The sequence below is a fragment of the Octopus bimaculoides genome, chromosome 23 (genome assembly GCF_046866305.1).
Source record: "Octopus bimaculoides isolate indiv1 chromosome 23, ASM4686630v1, whole genome shotgun sequence".
Classification (NCBI taxonomy): Eukaryota; Metazoa; Mollusca; class Cephalopoda; order Octopoda; family Octopodidae; genus Octopus; species Octopus bimaculoides.
Window position 1 is genome coordinate 32,612,596 of NC_142950.1, and position 15,049 is coordinate 32,627,644.

Below are 15,049 nucleotides of genomic sequence, written 5' to 3' on the forward strand. Positions count from 1 at the left end.
TGTATATAGTTACATACATATATATGTATATTTAGTAGCCCACCACATGGGAAGCCCAGATTTGATTTCTAACCAACACAAACAAGATTTTTTGGCATTCTTTTTAATGGCAGTGCCCCAGCATGGCCAATTCTTCTGATTAAACCTGGACAAAAACAAAAATCTCTTACTGAAAGAGCAGTGGAAGATTAAAAGAGAAAAACTACCTTGGTTAAAGTTTTAGGGATTTTTTAGGATTTGTTTTTTCAAAACCTTTTTCTAGCAAAATAACAAATGCGCTGTAATTTGTATTCAATAATAGAGCGTAACATAGACACAGGGGCCACAAATTTTCAGAGAGGGCCTTAATAGATTAAATTTTGACTCAGTAATTCATTGGTACTTTATTTTATCAAATCCAAAAGGATAACAGGTGTTAAGTTTACCTCGGTGATATTTGAACACAGCATATAAAAGGCTTGGTCGACAAATACCATAAGAGAATTTGTCGACCAAGCCGCCACCCTTAAATGTTCTTTTCAACAAGCGTTTACGTAGTACTTGTTTACTTTCTCTAATTATACTAAACTGAAATTCTATAATGAAAAACCGGCTTGGAAGGACGGGAAGAATGGAGGTAGCAGTCCAATTTGAGCATAATTGTTACCAGCGTTGCATTCTAGCACTTGTGCTGGTGGCACGTTAGAAAATCATTCGAGCGAGGTCGTTGCCAGTGCCGCTGGACTGGCTCCTGTGCAGGTGGCACGTAAAAAACACCTCTTTGAACATGGCCGTTGCCAGTACCGTGTGACTGGCACGTAAAAGCACCCACTACACTCTCAGAGTGGTTGGCGTTAGGAAGGGCATCCAGCTGTAGAAACTCTGCCAGATCAGATTGGAGCCTGGTGCAGCCATCTGGTTTGCCAGTCCTCAGTTAAATCATCCAACCCATGCTAGCATGGAAAGCGAACGTTAAACGATGATGATGATGATGATGATGATGATGAAAAACTGGTCAATTGATTTTTTGTAATTTTTCTTTTGAAAATTCTGTTACATGTTTTATGTTATTGACTTTTTATTTTTTTTATCACCGTGTTTCTTTCCTACTTAACAGTTTAAGCATGGCATTTTATCTGGAATGGTTTCTATCTTTTTTTCTTGTCAAATATACATATATATATATATATATATATATATATATATATATATATATACATACAAATACACACGCATACATACATGTAATTCTACAATACCCTATGTATATGTACTAAATCTCATGTAACTTAATAAATATTCATATAAACTAATACATATTCATACATATGTGTGTATGTGTATATATATGTGTGTGTATATATATATATATATATATATATATATATATTTCCATTTTTCTAACCTTTAGAATGCAAATGTGTTCCCTTCAGAATTGCTACTCCATATAAAATATTATTTTATCTTTGTCCTTTTTTTTATTTTTATACTCTCCCTGTAGTCTGCATATTTCTTCTTACAATTCATTTCTAAAGTCTACAACTTCATTTCTTAAGCTGTATGTGGGTCATTACCTGCATGAGGATCATATACAGATTATTTGAGATTGCAGAGTTTTCACAAAGAATACTGTTTGTTTTGTTTATTAGAGCATTTTATCTCTCTCTCTCTCTCTAGGTATATATATAAGGTATGTAAAAAAACAAAACAATTCAAACTATACATGTAAGAAAATTTATCTAAAATATTAGCATCGAAGCGAAACAGAATTAGGGTTAGATAGACGATGTTTGTTTTGTTTTTGTTTAGTTTTTCTTCCCTACTCAGTTTATACCCAAAAAATGACAAGAATGTCTGCTCTTTATATTGTTAAATAACCCCTTTGTTGATGGTGCAATCGACCATTTTACAAACAGGATGTTACTATATTCAGTTATCAATACTCATTTGTGTAAATTCAATATAATGAACGGTTAATTTCGTGTTTCCTCGTGTGTTTTGTACAGTAACACATGGCACCAAATATCTTGTGTTCAAATGTATATTAAGAGTCTAAGAGAAGGAAGTGTATTTTGTGAATGGTGTTAATGGGATTTGTATGTTTACAGTAATGATATTGAATGTTTGATCTGGAAATGTATTATATAAATGCAGTGAGCCGTGTCTCAGTAGTACACATTAATTGACGTAATTTGTTACAAGTGTATAAATTACTTGTAAGGAAAAAACATCAACAAATAATGAAGCAATTTTTTTCCCCCTGTTTTTCCCAGGTAACTTTATAACACAAAACTGATTCAGTAAATACAGGTGTAGGTGTGGCTCTGTGGTTAAAATGTGTGCTGCCAAACCACATGGTTTTGGGTTCAGTCCCACTGCATGCCACGTTGGACAGGTGTCTTATGCTATAGCCCAGGGTCAACCAAAGCCTTGAAGTGGATTTGGTTGGTGGAAATTGAAAGAAGCCTGTCGTATGTGTGTATATGAGGTGATGCTGAAAAGTTCCTGTCTTTAAGGGTATCGTGAAAGGCCTGGTTAGAGGCCCAACCTTCCAAGTTCTTTTGCAGGGCTTAGAAAAACTGAAGGACCGCTGCAATAAGTGTGTGAATCTGAGAGGGGAATAAGTTGAGTAAAGTCATAATTAACTGATCTTCCTGTTATCTTCTTTTACCCAAAGCCAGGAACGATGTACTCAGGGTTCTTATTATGTAAGATAAAATATATTATTACTGACTTTTAGGTACAAAATTTTCGGGTTGCATTACATTTGAGATTGTATTGTATTTGAGTTAAATATCTTAATTGGTAAGCAGGAAATTAATAATAAATTTAGTGGATGTCTCTTTGTTTTATTTATATAATAATCTTAAGTCAATAATCTTGTGTGTATAATCCTTCCTTGTCTCTTAATAGTTTTTAACATATTAAGTTGTTAACCAAATCACTCATGTTGACCTTATACAACGCTCCCCCCCCCCATCCCTACTCCTTCCAGCAGTCTTTTAGCAACTTTCCAAATCTGATTTGTCATGGAAAATGTCATTGCTGCTTCGTTTCTCTGCATCTCTCTCTCTCTCTCTCTCTCTCTCTCTACTTCCTCCCCCCCCCACCTCTGCTTTAACATTTCCTGTTATTATTTTGTTCATTGCCAGGAAATTTGTAGAAATTACTTATCGACCTCCCCACCCCCGTTATACCCCACCACCAGTGTGTGTGAAAGAGACAGAGATGGCTCAGCAAGAGAATCTTTTGAAACAACCATCTTTAACCTCCATACTGAGATAGGATTTAGTCATGAAAGGATCCACAAATTGAAAAATATGGTTGCATCTTTACATCATCGTCATTATTTTTTTAATATCCACTTTTCCATATTCTCATGGGTCAGGCATAGTTTTATGGAGGCATATCTTCTATGGCCAGATGCCCTTCCTGCCACCAACCCTCAACTGTCTTCAAACAAAATAATATTTCCTAAGAGCCAGACATGTTCTTTGAGAATATTGGAAATGAATAACATTTGCTTGTATGACAGTGACAACATCATGCAAGTGTTATCCTTCTTTTCCTGTATTCTATCAAAAGATGTCTGGTCATGGGGAAATATTCAGGGCACCCATCCGCAGGAAATCTGTCTCAACAAATTCTGTGCAACTCATGCAAGCTTGGAAAAGTGGGCATTAAAACAATGATGATACACACACATACTATGTATTATATTTATCATATGCATATATATATATATATATATATATATAATCCTCTAATCCATGCTCTATTCTCTTTTTCCAGATACCTGTTATGTACTGTCATTTGCCATCATTATGTTGAACACAAGTTTACACAATCCCAGTGTGAAAGACAAACCGACAGTGGAAAGATTCATTCAGATGAATCGAGGAATTAATGATGGAGAAGATTTACCAGCAAAACTTCTCACGGTACGTATGATTAGAAGCTACTTAATAAAAAAAAAATTTTTTAAACTAAAATTATTTCTTCATTGAGAGAAATTCCAACTAATTGAGTATTTCTTTTTTTTTTTTTTTTTTTTCTTTTTAGTAAGTCATTAGTACAAGATCCCCTTAGTCAGAAAAGGGAAGTTCATCATGAAGGATGACTTTATTTCTAGCAGGGTACATGAGACTGATGTGAGTAAGGGAGGAAGTAATTGGGGAGTTGGTTCAAATACTTACAACAGAGTGGACATTGAGTGGACATTGCTGAAAGCATCCAGAGTCCAAATGGCGCTATGATAATGTGCCTCACCCCTTGCTTTTTTTTTTTGCTTTTTTGATAATACATAGCTTGTTTGAATAATGAGATATAGAATATGTTCAGCAGTAAATTCTTTATGAAATACAACCTTGGTCAGGTAGCAGACAAATTCATTAATCTTTCCAGCATCCCTGGTTCAATTCATTTTGAAAATAATGAATTTAATAAAATAATTTTGTCATTAAGTTAGTGTTTGCAACATAACATGAAATTTTGGTGGGAAATTTCAATTTAGATCACTGTAAAACACGAGATTTGTATCATAGAGCCAGGGGAATTCTCAAAAGTGGTTGGTATTAAAAAGGGTTAACTATGTATGTCAACAGCTTTACCGCACCATCTGGTCTATAACCCTGTGTAGGTGGAGGTGGTGGTGGTAGTGGGGAGATCATGAATGTAATGACTCTGTGTATGTCTCAGTCTATATGTGTATGGTGTTGTATGTATGTGTAAGTAGGTGAATGTTGTTTATTTCATTTGGTTCATTACCATCCAGTACCATATGTCTGGTGATAGCTTGTAGCTATCACTGGCACAGTTTTTAGTGTCAGAGGTCACCCGTTGACACGGGTGATGTGATGTGCAAAATATAAGGGGCTGTCTTATATTAACTGTGATTCATTATCTTGCCCTATCTGCCATGTTGTCTTGGTCTGTTGACATCTCATTACAGGCTATCAACCAACCAGTCAGTGCATTATACAAAACACACACACACAAACACACATCTATATGAGAAGGAACTTCTACATTGAAGATATCTCCTCCCTCAACTTCTACCCGGCTATCTTGCAAACTGAAGATGCATAGTTGAGGAAAACAGTACACAGACTATGGAAGACTGGGAAATGCTTTAACCCTTTAGCATTTAAACCAGCTATACTCAGCCCAAGGTCTGGCCTCACACACCTATCCTACAATGTCATTCTAAAAGTAAACAATGACATCATGAAAATCTCAATGCTACAAAGTAATGCATGATTAATTCAAAATGTATTAAAAACTGACAGTGTGCTTCATTAGAAACCTGGCGGCGAGCTGGCAGAAACGGTAGCACGCCGGGCAAAATGCTTAGCGGTATTTCGTCTGCCGTTACGTTCTGAGTTCAAATTCCACCGAGGTCGACTTTACCTTTCATCCTTTCAGGGGGTCGATAAATTAAGTACCAGTTACGCACTGGGGTCGATATAATCGACTTAAGCCCTATGTCTGTCCTTGTTTGTCCCCTCTATGTTTAGCCCCTTGTGGGCAATAAAGAAATAAGAAACCTGGTTCTTCTTCTTCTTGGTAGCCTCTTGAGTTTAAGAAAGACAGTTCTGCAATTTCCTGCTGAACAACAACTTGTACAAGTGATTTGTTTATGGTAATCAAATGTTTGTGTTCTACATAAGCTCACTAACTCCATCAAATCAACATTACCTGTACAGGTGCACTGTGTGTCACACATCAGATGTGAAATGGAATATTTTGCTCAAGAGTTCAATGCACTGCCCAGTCCAAGAATTGAAACCACGATATCGTAATCATCAGTGCAGCACCCTTACCACTAAGCCACACTAAAAACCTGGTAAACAAAGTGTTAATCTCTCAATGTTGTAATCTGATTAATCTAATTCTAATTGTTCTTTCTTGCAGAGTTTATATGAAAGTATAAAAAATGAACCCTTTAAAATCCCTGAAGACGACGGTAATGATCTGATGCATACGTTCTTCAACCCAGTCAAAGAAGGATGGTTATGGAAACAAGGTAAGCTTTAATGGTAGTGACTTCCCAGAAATCAGACTAATTTCTTTGAAGGCTTGTTAAACTTTGTGGACTCCACTTGTAGTATTTCTAGCTCTGTGGCCATTTTGTTGTTCAATTTATTAATAAAGTTTGATTTTTTTTTTTTTTTTTTTCTTGTCTAGGTGGTCGTTACAAGAACTGGAAAAGAAGATGGTTCATACTTAATGATAACTGTCTCTATTACTTTGAATATACAACTGTAAGTAGTGTCTTCTTTGTTATTTCATTACCGTTCATTACACAGTTACCTTTTATCTTCCTTTAACTGAAGCCTTTAAACAATATTATTGTCATAATCAGACATTTAGATACCAGAGAAATATTGAGGTTCATAATTTGCAGCTTGCTCCTCTTCAGAATCATTAACCATTTAACAACCACATTGCCAGTACCGCCTGACTGGCCTTCGTGCTGGTGGCACGTTAAAGCACCCACTACACTCTCGGAGTGGTTGGTGTTAGGAAGGGCATCCAGCTGTAGAAACTCTGCCAAATCAGATTGGAGAGCCTGGTGTAGCCATCTGGTTTTATCAGTCCTCAGTCAAATCGTCCAACCCATGCTAGCATGGAAAGCGGACGTTAAACGATGATGATGATGATGACGATTTCTACCCACAAGAACACTGACTGTGTATTTTTACTTCACTTAATTTCCTTCAAAATAAGAAAAAACTTCTGAAGAGTTTGGTAAAAAATGTTTTTTTGTTATTTACTTATTAGTATATTAAACTGCTATTTGGAATACAACTTCAGACGTTTGCTACCATAGGGAGATGGTTGCCCCAGCAACCAGCTGGTACTCATTTTCAGCTCGGTAGACTGGCACCCAGTCCATAGATCAAACCTCCATTAACCTGATGATCAGGAGTCCAGCCCACTAACCACTAAGCCGCTTACATTCACAAATGTATGTATTTATTAATAATTTTCATGTATTTTACAGGACAAAGAACCAAAAGGTATCATTCCTCTTGAAAATATACGTGTCCGAGAGGTCGGTCCTGAAAAAACCAACAAACCAAACTGCTTTGAGATTCATTCTGGTGGCCATGAAATAATTAAAGCTTGTAAATTAGATTCTGAAGGCAAAGTAGTTGAAGGTAAAATAGACTGTCTTAAATATCATATAGACTGTGAGTGATATCACTAATACAACACATACTGCATAAAATATGAGTAATAACACATCATGTTTGGTGTCGGTCATATCATATGTACATCAACCCATGCTAGCATGGAAAGCGGACGTTAAACGAAGATGATGATGATCATCATCATCATAAATAGCACATACACCATCAACATTTTTCATCATTTTATGTCCACTTTTCCGTGCTTGAGTCAAACGGAATTTGTTGAGCCAAATTTTCTAAGGCCAGATAGCCTTCCTGTTACCAACCATTACCTGTTTTCAAACAAGGTAATATTTCTCATGGCCAGACATTTTCCCCACAGAAGACTGGAAACAAACAGCTTCACTTGTATGACAAGCAGAAATATTAACACGCAGGGCGAAATGCTTAGCGGTATTTTGTCTGTCTTTATGTTTTGAGTTCAAATTCCGCCGAGGTCGACTTTGCCATTCATCATTTCGAGATCGATAAATTAAGTACCAGTTCTGAAATGGAATTGATCTAATCAACTGGCCCCACTCCCCAAAAATTTCAGGCCTTGTGCCTAGAGTAGAAAAGAATATTTTGCTATTTCTTCTCAATGGGTATGAACTATCTTGAAGCATTTCAGCACACACCTGAGCTCATCTCTGTCTCTTCTTTCGGCCACCCTGCCTTAGGGTCCTCGTTTGTAGCTGACGATGAAAGACTGCTGTACAAATTCGGGGATTTGTATGAGGTGTGTCCCATCCACCTCAGCTGTGCTTTGGTAACCAATATGGTAGAATTAGAAATACCATTTACACAAATTATGACAGTGATGGGCAAACTGTGGCCCAGAGGACTTTCTGTATGGTACCTTCAACGAAAAATCACTTTGAATTATTTTACTAATATATTCCACTTAATAATGAGCCATCTTTCATGTGGCTCACTTCTCAAAAAGGGTTGCCCATGCCTGATCTATGATACTATAACTACCACATTCAACATGTAACTACTACCTTTGAACTGTATGACATAAATATCACAAAATGTATACTATCGTTAATACCACACAGCATATACACCTCAGATGTCCTGAATGCCTTCCTTATCTTCCTATGTATTTTTTCCCCCCCACTCTAGGTAAACACACTGTGTATCGAATGTCAGCATCTCGAGCAGAAGATAAAGAAGAATGGATGACTGCTATCAAGTGAGTAAAATTTCTTTGTTTTACAATAGAGATAGGTTTGATGAGTCACTCAAGTAGTTGACTCATTGTAAGGCTGACTGCTTGCTCATGCAAGGCCAAGCGCTTGCACAGATGTTTATATATATATATATATATATATATATATATATGTATATACATACACACACACACACACACACACACACACACACACACAATGCATGCACATATATACACATACACACACAGAAAGGTACTATATATATATATATATACACACACATACATATAAAGGTACTTAGTGGTTGGGGTGTTGCACTCACAAGTGCGAGGTAATGGTTTCGATTTCCAGAGCGCCACTTCTAAGAGTTCTTTGTTGAGCTCATTATTAATTTCAGTCTTATTTTATTTATCTCTATTTGTTGAGCTGCTAAGTTTCAGGACATAAAATGACACAAACATAAAGGCCTGCTTACATATTTTTCCATTCACTGAATTCCATTCGAGGCATTGTATTTTTTTTTTTTTTTTTTTTGACCCTGATGAGAGAGGGGAGGAATCTTCTGTAAATCTTGATTCGTATTGATATTCTGTGACAAACTAAATTCTGTTTGCATAGTAAGATGGTCGATGTTGTGGAAGGAAGAGGAAGAACAGATGGCTCTGCCTCTTATCTCTACTCCTTATTTCTCTTCACACTTCTGTGAACCTACCAAAATTTTTTGGCATCAGTTATCTCAAATTATTTACAGATAACTAATTTTGTTTTCTGATTAAATTCTGAAATTTGTTTTAAAGATTTGTAGCTACTACTACTACTACTACTACTATTGCATGCCATTGAAGCAACCTCTACATAATCATTTGACTTGCTAGAAGTAGAACTAAATTTTCCTCAAAAGTATATACATCATCATCATTTGTTTTAACATCCACTTTTCTATGCTTACATGGGTTGGATGGAATTTTGTTATTGAGGTAGATTTTCTCTAGCCAAATTCCCTGCTTGTTGCCAGCCCTCACCTGTTTCCAAATAAGGTAATATTTCCCCATGACCAGACATTTTTCTGCAGAAAATATGAAACAAAGGGCACTACTGCTTGCATGACAATGACCATTCCTTCTCATCTATTACACGAGGTCAAGGCAAAGGGACAGTAACACACACACACACACATATATGAAGGGCTTCTTTCAGTTTCCATCTACCAAATCCACTCAAGGTTTTGGTCAACCTGTAGCTATATTAGAAGACATTTATCCAAAGTGTCGTGCAGTGAGATTGAACCCAAGCCCATGTAGTTAGGAAGCCATGCCTACACCTACACATCAAATAGTGGTGGTGGGGAGACATTTAACCCCGAGATACTCTTAAAATGTCAGGATATTCACGGATGAAATCCTTTTGCTTATACTACAACTTGATCAGATTTGGTCTCTGTTTCATCACACTATTTCTGATATCAATAGACATACTAAATATATAATGCTGGCACAATGAATATTCTAAACTTAGAGCTGCTTCCTTCCCGGAGAATTGTTGGTGTGACAGTTGTTCGAAATATTTAACTATCCTGACAGACAAATGTTAGTACAACTTATTTAAACCTTTAGCATTCATGCCAGCCATATCCAGCCCAAATTTTCTACTTGTTTTACATTGATAATCTGTAGAAATAACCTTAACAAGTGATGTAAAGCACACTGCTAACATTGTATTATTATGTTTCTTTCTTTTCTGGACACTCACTGCGGACCAGCACCGGTCCACGGACCACCATTTTGGGTAGCACTGTCCTATAGGTCATTAATAATCTACTTGTGTTATGTTCAAACTGGCCAGATCTGGCCTCTCACATCTACCTACAATATTATTCTCAAAATAAACAATCACATCATTGAAATCTCAGACCTACAAGTTTAATGCATGATTAATTCAAAACAATATGAGTAAGTATTAGATATGATGGGGATCTGAATGTTAAAGGGTTAAGAATATAACTCTCACACACACACTCTCTCTCTCCCCCTCTTTCTGAAGCGTTGGTACAACAAACGTTCAAAATATCTTGTATCCTACAGAAATTAAAACCTACAAAACTAATGAGTTTATTACTTTTTATTCTGGTTGAGAAGTTTGTAACTTCACTCTCTGTTTTTCTTTTTCTAGAACAAGCATCAGTGAGCATCCTTTCTATGACATGTTGGCCACCAGACGGAAAAATGCTGTCACCCATCCTTCGAAAAACACATAGCTTTTTGAGCACAAAGGAGGAGCACGGTTTTGAGAACGCAACACTACCCCCCCCCCCTTGCGTGTCAGTCAGTCAGTTCCATTATTCATCTACCACATCAAATAAATCAAAAGAAAATTAATAAAACTACTGTCATTGCTGGAACTGTTACGGACGGGCCGACCAACCACAGCTTTTACTTCTCAAAACGATCCAGAGAAAGAACGAACGAACGAATGAAAGGAAATAATCTTGTTTCAATGACTCTTAGTGTCTGACATCGACAGAAACAGAACACTCAATGATAATACACCGTTTGTTTTTTTGTTTCTTTAATAATTTTTCTTCTTTTCTGTGCATTTGATATCTTGGAGAAGAAAGAGAAATTCAGGAAATGCAACACAACTCTTTTCGTACTTGTTATCTCCCCTTTTTATTCAGTCAACAATTTTTGTTTTTTGTTTCTGAAAACTCTTGATGTTTCCCCATGGCAGTTTTATCAAACTGTCTGAGAAAAGAAAAAAGTTTTCTTTTTTTTTTTGTCTCTCGTTCCTCGCAATCCTCTAATTTTTCCTTCTTTCTCTATTTTATTTATTTTTTTAAACAAAATTATTGCATGAGTAACTTTTTTTTTGTTTTCACATTATTGTTATCATTATTATTATTATTATTATTATTATTATTATTATTATTAACAACCTGACTTTGTTTTTGGCTGAGAAGAGAGTTGATGATGCATGGTGTGAACTGACTTGGGGTCACTAGATTAGACTATGACGAAGGGGAAAGAAAAAAAAAAACGAGTCAGAATTCATGGACATATTTTTTTTAATTATATTTTACAATGAACAGAATTATTTTGCAACTCTATTATTATTATTACCCGTTTCCATATTTTAGTGTACTCAAACATTGAGTTAAAATATATATATATATATATATATATAAATATATATACGTATGTAATGTATATGTATATATATATATATATATATATTATATATATGTGTACTTACTCTAACCGCACATGCATATGCACACACATTCACTTGAATAGACAGTCTCTCTATTGAATATATATATATGTATATACATATATACATATGTTTACTTTGAAAGACCAATTGCAGTTTGTTTGGGGGTCACGCCAAACCCAAAAGCTTTTTTTAGAAATGTTGAGGGGAGAAAAAGTCACTTTTATTTTACTTTTTTTTTTTTTTCTAAAAAAAAAAAAAAAAAACTACTGATTCCATTTCTGGTTCTGAAAGCAAGTATGATCTTTTATGATGGTTTGGTGGAGGCTGGATTGGTGTGACGACAACAACTGTCTGATCTTTTTGTTTGTTTGTTTGTTCAGGCCATCCATCTGAAATGTTGGTGGGGGTGTTGGCAGTGGTGGTGGTGGTGGTGGTGGTTGTTTTTTTTTCTGGGGTGAAAAAACATCTTCAGAAAAAAAATGTTTGTTTTCCACAATGTCCACTGTATTCTTTGGTTTATCTTGCATTCATTTCAATACTTTTGGTGCTAATTCTTGTTTCTTCCATCCTCCTACATCACTTTGCTAAGAAATTTAAACAAAAGCCAAAAATTCCATTGTTCTAGCTGCAGGCTTCATATTTTGGGCAGTTAAAAGATTTAGATTTTTCCTTTATATTTTGTTGTCTTGCCTTGACAAGTGGGTTGTGTAGTTTTGTTTACATCGTCACATAGGTTGTGCTGTGCTATTTCAACATTTGCACTACTGTTTTGGTATAAGTCATTACAATGAGCAAATTGTAATTTATATTTATTATATTCTCTTTGGTTTAAGTTGGGTCCATGTGTGTGTCTTTACTAACCAAAACAAAGCAAATAACATTATTATAAGCAGGAAATATAATTCCAATATCTATTATTATTATTGTCATCATCAGGGTGGTGGGTTGACAGAATCATTGCAGTATTCGTTCCACTTCTTTATATATCCTGAGTTCAAGTCCTACCAGGGCCAACTTCACCTTTCATCCCTTCGGGGTCAATAAAGGGAAGTACCATTCAAATACTGTGGGCTAATGGTATTGTCAGCTAACTCCTTCCCTTCAGAATTGCTGGCCTGGTGCCAAAATTAGAAGCCATTATTATTATTAACCAAAGCCTGTGGCATCTGAAGTGTTTGTCCCATTATTTACTACTGGTGCAGACACCCATTGCAGTGATTGTTGTTGCCTGCACTTTGTTTCTTTCTACTGCTAATAGTGAAGCCGTTTTCTGCAGTGCTGGATGCTTTCCCAAGTTGTCTGAGAACCACTGCGATGCTAATAATCACTTCACATCAACCTTAACATAAATATTCTTTTACCATTTTTGTTTACATTGAAAACAACACCGAAATTGTCCAACCTCTTCTTCCAAAATTTAACATTCCAAATGACAAAGTTTTTTTTACGTCAACTCACATGCTATACATTTAGTTAGAGAATTAGTGCTGGCACAAGTTGTTTTTGAATTAGTTTTTAAACAAAAGTAGGTTTTATTAATATGAAATTTTCAAATTTATTTGCAAATTTTTAGGAAGGGCATCCAACTGTAGAAACTCTGCCAAATCAGATTGGAGCCTGGTGTAGCCACCTGGTTCACCAGTCCTCAGTCAAATCGTCCAACCCATGCTAGCATGGAAAGCGGACGTTAAACGATGATGATCTAATATGTTAAAAATTATCATTCTTCAATTATTCTCCTGTTCTTCTTTCTCCTGACACAACTACCAAGTTATTGCCTTCATTTGTCTGCCATTAGTTTGAAGTAGTCTGTTATTCCTTAACCATTTTGTGGTCCTCTTTCTACTAAAATATACTGCCTATGTTTTTATTGTCATCATCAGGGGTGGTGGGTTGACAGAACCATTAAAGCTTCAGAACAAAATGTCCTTGCAGTATTCATGCAGACACCTATTGCGGTAATTGTTGTTGCCGGCAACCTTTGTTTCATTGCAGGGTCATTCTGCTGTCTGCAAGGGATTAAGATGAAGAATTTGTAATAACTTTTCCATTATTTTGCTTTATTAACCTTTAGCATGCTGTAGGTGCATCATGTTGCCATATGGTGACATGATGCACCTAAGCATGTTGAAGGTGAAGCTGGTGTTTGGTATTTTAACTTAATATCAAGGTTCTTACATTAAATTATGATGGGAGTTTATAATTTAAATATAGAACATTTTAAAACTGGCAGTCTCTTTTTTTTTTTTTTTTTTATCAAAGGACCAGTTGCACAGTTTCAGTGTTACTATCAAAAGGGTTAAGAATATCTAAAATAAATGTGCCCACACACAAATTCTGACACAATCATTTTCATGTTTTTTCTCTATGTCTTGCGACAAAAATGAAAAGTTAAATAGCTGACAGAAAGGGAGTTCTTCTTGGATAGAATGATTTAAAGCTAAATCTGTGTGTGTACCCTTTATTCTACCTGGTGCAAAGTGGTGATCAAACTGTCTAGACATCTACTAAAACAGCATCACCCTTTGAAATATGTCAGTGGTTTGGTAAATGTAATTAATTCCCATTTCTTAGAGGAATTACTGAAGAGAGAGAAGATTAAATCAGTCAGACATCAGACTTGGACCTTCTTGATATGCAAGGAAAAGGTCTCTAGAAACAATCTATAATTCTCTAGGCCTCACAAAATGGAAGTAGAAAAGGCCCTCAATGACAGTCTTTTGGGTTTTTAAAAAAAATTTTTTATTTTCTGTTTTGTTCTACTTCTTTTTCGATTCAATGATTTTGGTAATTCACTGCAAAGTTTTCATCGAACAATGACTTCCAATTTTCGTCTCCCAAATTTAAAGATTTTTTTTGTTCTGGAATCAATTTGTTATTTCTATTGCTTACTTGGCTTCTGAACTTTTTGGGGTTTTTTTTTGTTTCTTTTATATCTACATCATCTCCTCACCTCCCCCCCCCCCCCAACCCACCTACTACAAAAATTGCTTCAGCTTTCAGCCTTGGTTTATCAGGTTTAGCTTTTAATTTTTTTTTTTAAACTACATCTCATCATTTCAGTTCATTAATCTGCTGGTCAAAATATGTGCTATAATGTGTGTGTGTGTATGTTTGTATATATTTCAAGTTTTAAGATTGTTTTTCATCACTATTTTGGCAAGTTACTTTGCAGTCTCTCATTTGCTGAGGAGGTCAGAATAAAACTAGAACATGTTCCAGTAGAGTTGTATCCCTTATTGCATATTTCAGCTTTGAGATATTAATGTTTTAAAAATGTTAACACTAACCGATCTATTTAAGATTATATAAGACTGTTGGGTTTTTGTTTTTTACATACATACATATATATACATATATATATTAGCAGTTATAGTTGTTAGTATTTACATTGTTCTACATCTAACAACAAACTTGAGTTTCTGATGCTCTCATGTAGTGCAGTAGGGACTCTGCGTGTATGTGTGAGAGAGAGAAAGAGTGGTGGGAAGGACTCCTCTAGTGTAG

At 35.6% G+C, this 15,049-nt stretch overlaps 1 protein-coding gene across 6 annotated transcripts in view; it reads left to right on the forward strand.

The window, feature by feature from the left end:
• The window catches only part of LOC106870408 (cytohesin-1), a 149,344-nt gene extending 138,641 nt beyond the window's left edge, over window positions 1–10,703 (forward strand). For all 6 annotated transcript variants that reach the window (XM_089340310.1, XM_089340313.1, XM_089340311.1 and 3 more), the window contains 6 exons: window positions 3,772–3,920; window positions 5,893–6,004; window positions 6,166–6,242; window positions 6,986–7,142; window positions 8,283–8,352; window positions 10,502–10,703. In XM_089340310.1, the coding sequence (XP_089196436.1) occupies window positions 3,772–3,920; window positions 5,893–6,004; window positions 6,166–6,242; window positions 6,986–7,142; window positions 8,283–8,352; window positions 10,502–10,586 (650 nt within the window). In that variant the 3' untranslated portion in view covers window positions 10,587–10,703. The remainder of the gene's footprint in view (window positions 1–3,771; window positions 3,921–5,892; window positions 6,005–6,165; window positions 6,243–6,985; window positions 7,143–8,282; window positions 8,353–10,501) is intronic.
• The last annotated feature ends 4,346 nt before the right edge of the window (window positions 10,704–15,049 follow it).